Raw genomic sequence first — 14,787 nt, 5'->3', positions numbered from 1 at the left:
TGTGCGGGTGGCACATAAAAGACACCATTTCGAGCGTGGCCGTTTTCGTGCGGGTGACACGTAAAAGCACCCACTACACTCTCTGAGTGGTTGGCGTTAGGAAGGGCATCCAGCTGTAGAAACTCTGCCAAATCAGACTGGAGCCTGGTGTTGCCATCCGGTTTCACCAGTCCTCAGTCAAATCGTCCAACCCATGCTAGCATGGAAAGCGGACGTTAAACGATGATGATGATGATGATGATGATACATATATATGTGTATAATAAATATTATATATAAATACTATAATAAATATTATATATATATGTATATAAACACACATATACACAGAGGAAGAGAGAGAAATTGTTATAAAGTTCCAGGAGAAAGTAATGAAATAATAGGTATATGGGAGGGTAAGAAAAGGTGTTTGTTCATAGAGAAAGGGATGATGATCATCAGAATCAACCACTTACCCTATACCCTCCTTTAATTATCCAAGTATGGAGCTGGGAATTCTTTAAGAAATAAAGATATTTTAGTTAAGGTTTTTTTCTTTTGCTTTTTGTTTTTGGAGGGGGGGGGATGTTTTTGTAATTTCTTTTCTTTATCACTGAAAGAAATTGTTTACTTGTAAAATGACTATTTTCTTCAAAATAAAATAATCCTTTCATGTCCATTAGAATGAAATAACACAAATAATTGGTTAAAATAACAACAATAAATGAAACAAAATTTTAATGGTGTTCAGTTTTGATGTCTTTCCTAAAGCCAAATCAAACATGAAAAGTAGTGAATTTATATTCAAAGGAATAAACATCTTAGTCGTGGGAGGATTGCTGGTGTGACAGCTAGTTATTAGTTACGGGATATTTGGTGGTGATGGTGCCACATAAAAAGCACCCAGTACACACTGTAAAGTGGTTGGTGTTAGGAAGGGCATCCAGCTGTAGAAACCATATACACCGCCAGAAGTTGTTGTTGACAAACAGCAGCAGTAATTTTATTCAGCTGAATACATGTCATTGATTGGTTGAAATTACCGAAATACGACAACTTTAACACAAAATAACTTTGAAAATACAAACTTTTCTCAACAACACTAAGAGTAAAAGATGTTTTATATGACACATTTTACCAGTGTCCGATGTTTGAAAGTGTTTAGTTACAAAAAATTAATTTCTTGATGTGTCGTTCAAAGGGAAAAGAACCCAATTTTTTTTCAGAATCTCATTAATTCTCAAACTGTATTACAGACCAAAGAGAAAACTGTAAATATTTTAAATAAAAACACATGCACCAAATATTAAAGAGTCAACTTACTCGTGGTAATGTTGGGATAAGTTCTAAAATGTAGTTCTCTAGATCCTGCAGAAAAATACAAATGCAAAATTAATGTTAATTTTGTAGTTTCTTTGAAATCTTATCCTATAAATTAGAGGAAAATGATGAAAGCCACTTAACAATTATAAGAAGTTTCTTAAATGATAAAAGTTTATTTCTCGATATAAATGTCATCTTAATATTTAATCTCTTTGCAATAATATACTATTTTGTTCTGCACAGGCCTTAATTTGTGTTGTTTCATTTTGAATTCTTCAGTTCACAAATGGGATTTCTTAAAGCAACCCAGCACACTCTGTAAAGTGGTTGGCATCAGGAAGAGCATCCAGCTGTAGAAATCATGCCAAAACAGACAATTGGAGTCTGAACAACCAACCCATGCCAGCATGGAAAACGAATGTTAAACAATGATGATGACGATATACATACATACAGACACACATACATATCATATATATATATATACTTGAAAACAGGTGAGAGTTGGCGACAGGGAGAGCATCTGATCATGGAAACTTTGCCTTGTCAAATTCCATCTGACCCATGCAAACATGGAAAAGTGGATGTTAAAACAATGATGATATCTATACTGTTTACAGTACACAAAAAATCCAACAAAAAATTTTATATATATTTAATACATTTTTATTAGATATACTTTACATATACTCTTTTACTTGTTTCAGTCATTTGACTTGCAGCCATGTTGGAGCACCGCCTTTAGTCAAGAAAATCGATCCCAGGACTTATTCTTTGTAAGCCTAGTACTTATTCTATCGGTCTCTTTTGCTGAACTGCCAAGTTACGGGGGTGTAAACACACCAGCATCGGTTGTCAAGCAAAGCTAGGGGGACAAACACAGACACACACACACATATATATATATATATATATATATATATATATATATATATGACGGGCTTCTTTCAGTTTCCGTCTACCAAATCCACTCACAAGGCTTTGGTCAGGCCGAGGCTATAGTAGAAGACACTTGCCTAAGGTGCCATGCAGTGGGACTGAACCCAGGACCATGTGGTTGGTAGTGTGTATGTGTCAAATGTATGAGCCAGAATCCTCCTCATTGGTTTTGCTCTCTCTCTCTCTCTCACTCCCTTTCATTTTTATTATCACATTCACATTTTCTGGCATAATACAAATCCAAAGACAAAAGCTTACCGTTTCTTTCAAATAACCAAGCCCAGTAACATCATATAAAGATAATCCAATTCTTGTTTGATGCAACCAAACTTTTCGCATCACATAATTAAAAAACTGCATAATAGGTATTCTTCCATAATGTTCATTCTGATATAATTTTCCAAAAATAGTAGCAGTGAAGAAAGATCTAAAAAAAGAAAAAAAACATTGCTTCAGACTACAAAAAATACAACTAATAATTTAATATTTTCTGATTATTTAAGTACAATTTTCCATGTATTATCAGGTATAAAAGCATTTTTAATACATATACAGATATATATATCATCATCATCGTTTAACATCCGCTTTCCATGCTAGCATGGGTTGGACGATTTGACTGAGGACTGGCAAGCCAGAAGGCTGCACCAGACTCCAATCTGATCTGGCAGAGTTTCTACAGCTGGATGCCCTTCCTAATGCCAACCACTCCGAAAGTGTAGTGGGTGCTTTTACGTGCAACCGGCACGATGGCCAGTCAGGTGGTACTGGCAACGGCCATGCTCAAAATGGTGTATTTTACGTGCCACCAGCACAAGTGCTAGAAGGCAACGCTGGTAATGATTACGCTCAAATGGTGCTATTTATGGGCCACTAGCACGGAAGCCAGACAGCTGCTCTGGCAATGAACACGCTCGACAGTGCTGTTAGTGCTCCACTGGCGCAGGTGCCAGTCATTGAATATGGTTCAATTACGATTTAGATTTCACTTGCCCCAACAGGTCTTCGCAAGCAGAGTTTAGAGTCCAATGAAGGAGAGATTGGCATGGGTGCCAGTCGTCAGGTTCAGTTCGATTTCGATTTCTGCTTCCAGATTTCAAATTGCAAATTTCAAATTATGAAAACTCAATTACATTAATCAAATAAAAATACATTGATAATCGTGTAATCATACTTGCACTTGCTCCCTGCTTGTTCAGCCACTTTAAGAAAGTCATGATAATTTATCATCTGTTCGTCAGCAACAAGAGGTGGAGTGTGATGTTTGTCAAGTAGAAACCATAAATGCTACAAAGAGATGAAATCCATTTTACATAAAAACTATCGGTGTATCTATGAAAAAATAAATTATATAAAGTTAAATGGTAGACAAAATTTACAACTTCACTGTCCTGTATTCCATACCTCAAAGGGATAAACAGATTTGAAGGAGAAATCCAAATTAGTGAAATTATGTGTCCACCCTGCTGGGTAGTTGGTGTTAGGAAGGGTATCCAGCTGTAAAAAACCCATACCAAAAGTCTGGTGCAGGCTCTTGCCTAGCCAGCTCCTATCAACTAATGGCAGAAAGGACTTCTCATACTCAATTCTATGTAAATGACATAATCAGCTCTGTTGGCAGTTAATAAAGCAGCATGAGAAAGTTGTTCCTGCTGTCAATAAAGATACACACCTTTCAGTTAAAAGAATGGTCATGTAATTCAACATGCCTGAAATGTGCTAATGACAACAATCGAAATCAAGCAAACTATAATTAGAGAATTAGAGCTGAAGAGAGACACATTTGTATACTGAGCCCTTTTTTATAGGGGATAATCATCATCATCATCATTTAACATTCATTTTCCATACTGGCATGGGCCAGATGGTTTGACAGGATCCAGCAAACTGCAGGGTTGCATTGTGCTCCAGTTTCCACAGCTGGATGCTCTTTCTAAAACCAACCATTTTACAGTGTGTACTGGGTGCTTTTTCAGTGCCACTGACACTAATGGAATTTACCAAATTAACTTGCAAGACAGGAAAGAACAAGAAATACAGTAAAAGATGACCATAATTTTTAAATGATATATTACCTGCAGTTCTTCATTTCCAAGTAAAACACGGCTTCTTCTTTGCAAAAACAAGGCTCTAACAATAAAAAGAAGAATGAACAGAAACAGAATTTTGTTCTTTAATTCTAAAATAATATGGTGTATTAAATATTTTATAAAAAGCTGTTAATACATGACAGTAATCCTGTCAAACAATATAGAAATATAATTACCTTGCTTCTTCTCGAACCTTTTGCAATAAGATTTCCTCTTCTAGAGGGAGCTAAAGTTAAAGAAAAATTTTGAAATATAGAATAGCCATCCAAGATGAGGATAAAAATTCCAAACTAAACCTATAATTTAGAACACAGAACAATTTTTTTCATTTTGTTTTACAGCCACATTTTTAATGCTATCATCATCATCGTTTAACATCTGCTTTCCATGCTAGCATGGGTTGGAAGATTTGACTGAGGACTGGTGAACCGGATGGCTGCACCAGGCTCCAATCTGATCTGGCAAAGTTTCTACAGCTGGATGCCCTTCCTAACGCCAACCACTCCGAGAGTCCAGTTGGTGCTTAAACATGCCACCGGCACGAGGGCCAGTCAGGCGGTACTGGCAACGGCCACGCTCAAAATGGTGTTTTATACGTGTCACCTGCGCAGGAGCCAGTCCAGTGGCTCTTAACATGGCACTATATTGTGTGCTTTTATGTGGCACCAGCATGAGGACTCTTGCAGGCCAATCTCCTTTATCAGCGGCGAGGACAGACTTAAAACTTCTGCTATGTAGGACGAGCTTTCTTGAATACAATAAGGCACCAAGTATCTCAATCCTTTGTCATCTCATCTGAAAGGTTCACCGTCCTGAGGTCATTCTTCAGTACTTCATCCCATGTTTTCCTGAGTCTCTCCATTCCATGCGTTCCATAAAAATATGGAACACTTAACAAATTTGTGTATCATCCTTGAGGCTAACACAAACTCTACAGATACAATCTGTAATAAAATTATGCAGGACTTTCTTAAAGTTTGATACAGTAATAAACCAACTTCCATCTTCTAGAAAAAATGCTAATAAACAAAAAGAAGAAGACATACACGTATGTTTGTAAATATGTACATAGTATATGGTAAAATAAAGAAATTGGGAAACTGAAAAAAAATCACTATTTTAAACAGTAGCTTACTTGACAATAGAATTTTGGAATGCTATAGTATGTGTTATTATTCTGAACATTGTTTCCCTTCCAAAGTTGATAATATTTGGTAAAAAGTTCTAATTCTTCCAGCTGAGATTTTTCTTTGTTTTCAGTAGCTAAAAGAGAAATATGACATGAAAAAATATTTGGAAAATATTCAACAGCAAAAAGACATAAAATTGAGTGTTAAAAAAAAAATTAAGCTTTACATAATTGGTACAGGCATGGCTGTGTGATAAGAAATTAGCTTCCCAACTACGTGGTTTCAGGTTCAATCCTACTGCATGGCACCTTAGACAAATGTCTTTTACTGTAGTCTTCAGCTAACCAAAGCCTTCTGAGTGGATTTGGTAAACAATAACTGAAAGAAACCCGAAGTATAAAAATACATGTGTGTGTGTATTACTGTCTCCATGTCTTGATTTTGCATAATAGTTGTAAACTAATGTTTCTGTCATGCATGCAGAGTCTTTTATTTCTAATCTTCCATGACAACATGTCTGGTCATGGGAAATATTACATTACATGGAAAAAGGTGGCGTTATGGGAAATATTACATTACATGGAAAAAGGTGACGTTGGCAACAGGAAGAACATTTGGCCAGAGAAAATCTGCTTCAAAATATTTTCTCAGACTGTGTGAGCATGGAAAAATGAATATTAATAATGATGATGATAAATTTAGAAGTACATCAACTCCACTACTTAATACAGGGCGTTGTCGACTTACGACCACAACTGGTTCCGACTGACTGGTCGTAAGTCGGCCTGTAGGGATACATAGCTTTGTTTAATAGTTTTACATTCTTAAGGTACATTCTGATAGAAGTCACACACAGCATTCTGTATTATACAATTATACTGGCGTTAGTCAAAAAGTCCGGATCTCAAGCAGTCGTCTTATAAACAAATACGAGGGTGCCTCCATGTCTCTACGACAGGATAGTCATCCAACACAGTAGCAATCGATAACCAAACATAGGGGAAGCTGACATCATCCAAAGAAATTAAACCCATTAGATTTCAACTGAACTATTTATTATTGCTGCCAGGAGCTGGCGCGCCAATCGTCGTAAGGCGGATAAGTCGTAACTCGACGACGACCTGTAATAATCTATTAATTTTGGCATATGGGCAGCTATTCTGAGTAAAGGGAGCAAGTCGTTTACATCAAATACAGTACTTGACTAGTACTTTATTTTATCTACGGCGAAAGGATGAAGAGTGTGAACTCCGAACGTAAAGACTCAGTAAGAATACTACGAAGTATTCTGTCCAACGCACCAACGATTCAGCTAGCTCACGACAGTTTCATATTTTGGCACAAGGTTAGCAATTTTAGGGTAGCGGGTGAGTCGATTACATCGACCCCAGAATTCAACTAGTATTTATTTTATCGAGCCTGAAAGGCAAGTCAACCTCGGTGGAAAGCATTTTGTCCGGTGAGATAACGATCCTGCCATCTTTTCGGAGTCAATAAAATAAAGAACCAGTCCAAGTACTGAGGCTGACGGTATCAACTAACCCCTCCCCTCAAAACTGTTGGCCTTGTGTCTTAAAGTTTATTATTGTTATTATTATTATTATACTCTCCATGTTATACTTCAAGAAAGCAATCTAGTTTATGGAACGAGATGTCTCCGTCAGTTCCAAACTAACCTTTCTTCCCATCCGAATAATCGTTAATAAAAAAAACGATGATGATGAAATTATATAATGAAAACAGCAAGTATTTTCCACGATATACACATACACGGGAAAATAACACAATTCACGGTTATATTTTTAAATGTTTAAAAATGAAATCTTCAGGCTAAAATTTTAAGTAAAGCCTAACGAACAAGATGTGTTTACTTACGTTATCGTAAATTTAGGAAATGGCTATAGAAAGTCGAACAGGAAAACTATGAAGCAGTAACTATCATGGACAATATTGTTTAATAATGCGTATATGTGAATCTATATATACATATATATATATTATATGTATTTATTTTCTCTAAGTTAATAATTAACTCGGACAAAATAAATTGGTTATAGATACCAGGGTAGCAAAGATCACAAAATGACTGTGGTGTAACTCCTGTTTATGAGGTAGAAACTCCTTGTTATTTTGGGTACTTGAGTATATATAAATTTAATGAATGGAGTAAAACGCATATGTTAAATGAATTCTTTTATTTCCAACATATGTTTCGAAGATTACAAATTATACCTTGCATAGGAATAGGTGATGTTGATAAGGATGTAATCTTCTCTTTAGGGAAATGCATGAGAACCAGCTTAAACGTAAGACATTTTAACCGAATATATGTTGGAAATAAAAGAATTCATTTAAAATATGCGTTTTACTCCATTTACTAAATTTATATATTTACTCAAGTACCCAAAATAACAAAGAGTTTCTACCTCATAAACAGGAGTTACACCACAGTCATTTTGTGATCTTTGCTACCCTGGTATCTATTAACCAATTTATTTTGTCCGAGTTAATTATTAACTTAGAGAAAATAAATACATATAATATATATATATATATATATATATATATATATACCAAACAGATAGGTTGAATTGGTGGTATCTAAGGCCATAATGGAATATGCACAAATGTTTAGGGAGGTCTTGATGTGTAAACAAACACTGACGAATAACATGTCTCACAACAGGCTTTATCGTGTATAATAATTATAAATGTTCGATTGATTAAGCGGTAAATACAAAGGATTCTTATTTAGAATAAAATAAAAACAAGAACGGACAGCAATTAGAATTCTTAAGTTAACGGAAGTTTTTGTTTTACCAGTGTTAATCTCAAGACATCTCTTTAATTTTCGCCGAAAATTTGCCACGTTTCTCACCCCTTGGTCTATCAGCGTCATGGCCATTAATTTCTGTTCAGACTCAACGACAAATAACGTCAGTCCGTTTTATAAGAAGTTAAATAATTGAGTTCATACGAGTGTTTGACCATTATCTCCGCAGACGACAAACATGCACCACCATCTTCGAATTTCCTTCCGACTAAATGAATTCTGATTGGCTGCAATGAAGTCACGTGCCTACCGGAAGTTCGTGGTTTGTTTCTTTACAAAAACATTATCCAGCGGATGTCTTCGGGATTCCGACGCATTTAAATCAATTCCCCCAACTTGCATTCAAAAATCAAAATATATAATATTGTTAAAACAATCATGGAAACTTACAGAAACAACCGTGTAAATAAAAAAGGTGCCAACAAAACAGAAAAAACGACTGATTTGGAATTTGGTGGCATTTTGGGAACTGCAGTAAACATTGTAGCTTTGCCATGCATTGTCATTATTATGAATCTCATGTGTAACGAACAAACATGTAAATTCGGTCAGTTACCTTTCATTTATAACTGGTGGACGTATTTTTTCGATTGGACTGCAGTGTCGATGTTTTTATTTTGGATGATATTCCAATCTTTCTTGGCTATACTTCCTGTTGGAAAATTGTACCTAGGTGTCCCATTAAGAGATGGGTCACGACTTCAGTACAGATGTAACGGTTTCCTAAGTTTATTAATATCTATATTTGGTTTTGTAGCTGCTGTCCACATGGGCTTCCCAGCTAGCATTATTTACGACAAGTTTTTTCAAATGATGATATTTGCTTTAATTTTCAGTTACATTTCAAGTATTTTACTTTACATAAGATCCTGGAAAGTAGCACCTTCAAAACTAGCTCCGAATGGAAACTCGGGGAATATGTTTTACGATTTTTTCATGGGACATGAACTCAATCCAAGGATCGGTTCTTTCGATTTGAAATTCTTTTGTGAAATGCGTCCAGGATTGATTGGCTGGGTTATAATTAACCTTAGTTTTGTTGTAAAATCCTATTTTGATCATTTTGGGCCATCACCTGCCCTCTTGCTTGTAACTATCTTCCAAGGCTTTTATATAGTTGATGCTTTGTGGTTCGAAGAAGCTATATTAACCACTATCGATATAACCTCTGATGGGTTTGGTTTCATGTTGTGTTTTGGTGACCTCGTCTGGGTACCATTTTTGTATACACTACAGGGTAAATACCTTATGACGCAATCTCACAGCCTTCCGTGGTATGTTTTAACTGCATTAACTGTCATAAACTGTATTGGTTACTTTATTTTCCGTTCATCTAATTCCCAGAAAAATACATTTAGACGTGATCCCAAACATCAATCGGTAGCGCATTTACAAAGTATCCCCACTTCATCCACCAATCGCCGATTATTAGTATCTGGATGGTGGGGCATGTGCCAGAAACCTAACTATTTAGGAGACATTATTATGTCTCTCTGCTGGTCTTTGACCTGTGGGTTCGGAAGCATCATTCCTTACTTTTACCCAATTTATTTAATCATCTTATTAATCCATCGCGAGAGACGAGATTCGGCTGCGTGTGAAAAGAAATATGGAAATAGCTGGAAGAAATATTGTAGTAAAGTGAAATATCGAATTATTCCTTATATATACTAAAAGTGAATTTTTTCGGGGTTTATGCGGTTTCGCACCACTCCTCGAAAAAGGTTCACGCGGCGGAAATGTAAACGAAACCCTTCCTCCCTTTAAAATTTTTTTTTTCTTATTCATTTTATAGCACACGTGTTTATCATGAATGTTCTGTGTAAATTATATTGACACGAGTAATATAACCTACTTTGATCTGTCAAGATTAACATTCCGAGCTAAATATTGTTTTAATCCTTATATATTACATTTCAAATGTAATGCATATATACTGACAAATGTACAACTTTCATATTATAGCGCTGCATACTTTTTATGTTTTACAGACTTTCTATGTCGTGTGACTCAACCCGATTAGTACTAGATCGGAGTTACATTTCAATGAGAGCTTACACACACATTCTTTCCTCGACTCCCTGTTCCCTCAAACACATTTAAAAACCTACTTTCTCCAGGCTTGTCACATATACTCACTCCCTTTATTTTACTCTCACGTCTCGCTACTGAAAAACGCCTTTGTTTTTTTGTTACACCTTCTGCCTTTCTAACATGTTATATCTCTAATACAACATCAGTTTCCACCCTTTCTCTTCTCTTTCCTCAAGCCCTGACGAAGGATATCTATCCAAAATGTTGATTTCTCTTCCCTCCCTTTACAGTATTATATTGACTTTGTTCTCTTGACCTGTGTCTGTGTTTTGCACTATTTTTGCTCGTGCCTTACCTGGATGTTAATTGTTGTACTACCACAGATTACCACTAGACCTTTTGTTGTTATTATTTTTATTATTATTATTATTATTATTATTAAGAAGGTGGCGAACTGGCAGAATTGTTAGCATGTCGACCAGAATGCTTCGTGGTATTTCGTCTGCCGCAACGTTCTGAGTTCAAATTCCGCCCAGGTTGACTTTGCCTGTCATCCTTTGGAGGTCGATAAATTAAGTACCAGTGAAATACTGGGGTCGATGTATTCGACTTATCTCCTCCCCCACAAAAGTGGCTGCTCTTGCGGCAAAATTTGAAGCCGTTATTATTATTATTATCATCTTGATATAAAGGACTTCTTGCAACTAGAGTTTTACTTGGATGGACATTTTACTGTGGGACAACATTATTGAACTTTATTGAAAATTTTCCTTTTTACTGGTATTTCGGAAACACTGATTATATATACACTTGATTGAATCAAATTTTACAAGTTATATCTTGGAGCTCCCCCACCGAAAAAGTGCCTCACAGAAGTCCTTACTCAAGAGTTTTTATGAGTGCATATTTCATCAAGGATTTCTTGATCAACATACATGTTTCCTTCCTTTTAGTATGCTGCATGCTTGAGCCAACACTGCTCTTTTATCTGCTGACAAATCAATAAAACAGATGGAAATAATGGTATCAAAAAAAGATTTTCCTTGAAGCATTCACCATAGCCCTTAACAAATTGAACATTAGTTGTTTTGTCGTCCATAGAGTTTTCAATGGTAGTCTATATTCTGATTACCAACACGAAGTCCTTGTGAACCACAGTTATTGTATACGTTATTCATGTCTTGATGCCCACTTGAATGCTAAACTACATGAACTGAGTTTGAGAACATCTTTTTTCCCCCGCAGAAAAAAATTAATAGTTTTCCTATAATACCTTTTCCATTTTACATCATGAACAATACATTTTTTATGAATTAATGCGAGGCCTTTTTGCCTAATATTATAAAGCACTGATTTTTAATATCGTCGATATTTTTTGATCTGCCCTACACAATATTATTTATGCTAGGTTCAGATTTGAAAAGACTGCTTAATAACTTCCTGAAATACTTCAAGTACTGACTAGATTCTTAGAACCAAACATTCTTATTAGTTTAATCTGCTGGAAGAAGCAAATGTTGTAATACTTTGTGATAATGGATCTAATTTTATTTAATATCATTTTTAGGACAAAAATGATATCTTTTTTCTAACCCATTAACTGCAAAATTGTGGAGGCGCAATGGCCCAGTGGTTAGGGCAGCGGACTCGCGGTCATAGGATCACGGTTTCGATTCCCAGACCGGGCGTTGTGAGTGTTTATTGAGCGAAAACACCTAAAGCTCCACGAGTCTCCGGCAGGGGATGGTGGCGAATCCTGCTGTACTCTTTCACCACAACTTTCTCTCACTTTTACTTCCTGTTTCTGTTGTGCCTGTAATTCAAAGGGTCAGCCTTGTTACACTGTGTCATGCTGAATATCCCCGAGAACTACGTTAAGGGTACACGTGTCTGTGGAGTGCTCAGCCACTTGCACGTTAATTTCACGAGCAGGCTGTTCCATTGATCGGATCAACTGGAACCCTCGACAGAGTGCCAACAACTGCAAAGTTAAATTTCATGGTTATTCTAGTAATGATGTTAAACATCTACCAAAATATAGAATTGGTTGTTTTCTGCAAGTCACATTGCCTCAATAAATTTGACATATCTCAACAAAAACTAGTTTCAAATATAACATTCCCCAACAAATGATAATTGTTATACAAAACTGCTTTCTGCACTTAAGGGTAATGAAATTTTGAATGGATATATCTGATTTGTGCAGTATTAGGGTTAAGACGTTTTTTAAGAACTAAAATATATTCTAAAGTGTAAATTTTTGATTAATCAAGTTGCTCAGAGTTGTCTTATATACAAGACATCTCACTTTGAAATTCATTCTCTAACATTTTAGTATTACTTTTACATTAAAAAAATTGCATTTTGTAAAGTAAAAACAATTTTATGATTGTGTTTGTAATTGTTGTCATTGGGCCTCACATTTGTCCTGATTGAGTAAGTCTATGAATGAAGCCATTCCAAGTATGACCACTCTGTCTTTTTGTATATCTAGAATTGCTTTATCCATTGTACCCATTTTTTAAAGTGGGTGAGATATAATTTGAAGAAGGTTTAGCTGTTATTTCTAGCAGGTTGAGTGACCACTTAGAGTCCTCCTCTAGCTCATGCTTGTACTGATTGTTCGGTATTCTAGCAGCTATGAACCTTTACATTGTTACTCAGCCTGCTAGAAAGAGGACATGTTGAATAACGCCTTAGGTTATACTGCATCATCATCTTCATCATTTAATGTCCACTTTTTCATGCTTGTTGGTCAAACGGAATTTGATGAGGCAGATTTTCTACAGCTGGATGCCTTTCCTGTTGCCAAGCTTCACCTGTTTCCAAGCCTGAAAGAAGAAGAGAAGTTGAAGTGACTACGCTACAATTAGCAGCTACAAGTACCTGTATTCACAGTTTGACATTATTTCATTTTTTGTGTCACCATACGGTTTTGGTTTGTTTTGCTTTTTATAAAATCTTAACCCTTTTGTATCTAAACCTGCCATATCCAGTCCAAGTCTTCTACCAATTATATGTTTAGACCAGTTCAGGCCATACAATGTAAAAATAAATAATCATAGGCACAGGAGTGGCTGTGTGGTAAGTAGCTTGCTTACCAACCACATGGTTCTGGGTTCAGTCCCACTGTGTGGCACCGTGGGCAAGTGTCTTCTACTATGGCCTCAGGCCGACCAAAGCCTTGTGAGTGGATTTGGTAGACGGAAACTGAAAGAATCGTATATATGTATATATATATGTACGTGTGTTTGTGTTTGTTCCCCCCCACCATCGCTTGACAACCGATGCTGGTGTGTTTACGTCCCTGTAACTTAGTGGTTCAGCAAAAAGAGACCGATAGAATAAGTACTAGGCTTACAAAGAATAAGTCCTGGGGTTGATTTTCTCAACTAAAGGCAGTGCTCCAGCATGGCTGCAGTCAAATGAAACAATGATGAATGCTTTCTTTTCTGCAATGCTTCAAATTGATAATACTTTCTGCTTCGAGCATTTGGTTTTAGTTTACTCGGAAGCAGCTACCCTCAGCTTCCACCACAGCCTGAAGACAGTTCCAGAACCTGACACTTGATAGAAAACAACACCTTTCAGATCTCACCAGCAAGAAAGGATCACTTTTTGTTCAGATGTAGCCTGGTTTGGTGATGGAATCTCCTTTTTCATTGGATGCAAACCATTGTTGTTTCCATTAGATACAATTACAAAGAACCTACTTTTCATTACTTGTGTGGATTCTACCTAGAGAAGGTTTGGTAGTAAGTCTACTCTTCAATGACGAGCAGAGGACACCTCTTTGATGAAGCTGTCAGATGATGAGGGCTCCACTGATCAAATTTACACACTTTTCCTAATTAATGAATGTGTTTTATGATTAAAGTTTGACTTGCTAATTATGAAGCAGTTTGCTTTGGATTTTATGCTACTTTTAGTCTTAACTTTGACTTGAGAAGAGGGTTTCAATAAAGTCTTCAACTGATAACCAACCAAGTTGAAGGTATTTGCCCCCACCCCCATCCCCGATGTTAGAAATTTACTGAGATGATATTAAAAGATTTGTAATGTTATATGGAGTGATTATAATAAAAAATAATTATCAAATAACAATTTAGTTACTTAAGATATCTAAGACTGTTGCTTAATCTTTTATCCTGTATCTTCTGTTTATCCAAGTCATGACTTAATCCTCTATCCTCTTCACCCCAATTTCTATAAGTGTATAGTGCAGAACCTGAGAAGAGAGACCTAGTATGAGTGACAGGAAGAGATGAGACTTGGACAAAGAGAAAAGCAATATGCAGTTAGTTCAGAAGAACAAAATTTCCAGGACAGAAAACTGTCCCATATCTCACACTTACTACTCATGAAGATCAAGCTCTCTTGAAAAAGTAGTTAAACATTTGAGGTTTTAGTAAATTTATACAGAAAAAGTAAGCATTATACCATCCAGTATAAATAAAAC

At 36.0% G+C, this 14,787-nt stretch overlaps 2 protein-coding genes across 3 annotated transcripts in view; one reads left to right on the top strand and one right to left on the bottom strand.

Annotated features, from left to right (window-relative positions):
• The window catches only part of LOC106880896 (serine/threonine-protein phosphatase 2A regulatory subunit B'' subunit gamma), a 17,627-nt gene extending 9,105 nt beyond the window's left edge, over positions 1-8,522 (bottom strand). The window contains exons 1-8 of one of the 2 annotated variants that reach the window (XM_014931056.2): positions 8,282-8,522; positions 5,467-5,594; positions 4,508-4,557; positions 4,317-4,371; positions 3,416-3,528; positions 2,500-2,668; positions 1,303-1,347; positions 456-497 (exon numbers count right to left, since the gene is read on the bottom strand). In XM_014931056.2, the coding sequence (XP_014786542.1) occupies positions 456-497; positions 1,303-1,347; positions 2,500-2,668; positions 3,416-3,528; positions 4,317-4,371; positions 4,508-4,557; positions 5,467-5,594; positions 8,282-8,366 (687 nt within the window). In that variant the 5' untranslated portion in view covers positions 8,367-8,522. The remainder of the gene's footprint in view (positions 1-455; positions 498-1,302; positions 1,348-2,499; positions 2,669-3,415; positions 3,529-4,316; positions 4,372-4,507; positions 4,558-5,466; positions 5,595-8,281) is intronic. The other variant, XM_014931057.2, reaches the window with a different exon arrangement.
• A 24-nt stretch (positions 8,523-8,546) lies between these two features.
• On the top strand, positions 8,547-12,800 carry LOC106880897 (delta(14)-sterol reductase LBR). Its single transcript, XM_014931058.2, has one exon. It carries the CDS (start codon positions 8,673-8,675, stop codon positions 9,966-9,968), a length of 1,296 nt encoding a protein of 431 aa, XP_014786544.1. The 5' UTR covers positions 8,547-8,672; the 3' UTR covers positions 9,969-12,800.
• Positions 12,801-14,787: the final 1,987 nt, after the last annotated feature.

Source organism: Octopus bimaculoides, chromosome 11 (genome assembly GCF_001194135.2).
Source record: "Octopus bimaculoides isolate UCB-OBI-ISO-001 chromosome 11, ASM119413v2, whole genome shotgun sequence".
Taxonomy (NCBI): Eukaryota; Metazoa; Mollusca; class Cephalopoda; order Octopoda; family Octopodidae; genus Octopus; species Octopus bimaculoides.
The sequence above is the reverse complement of the archived record's forward strand: the minus strand, read 5'-3'. Positions and strand labels throughout refer to the sequence as shown.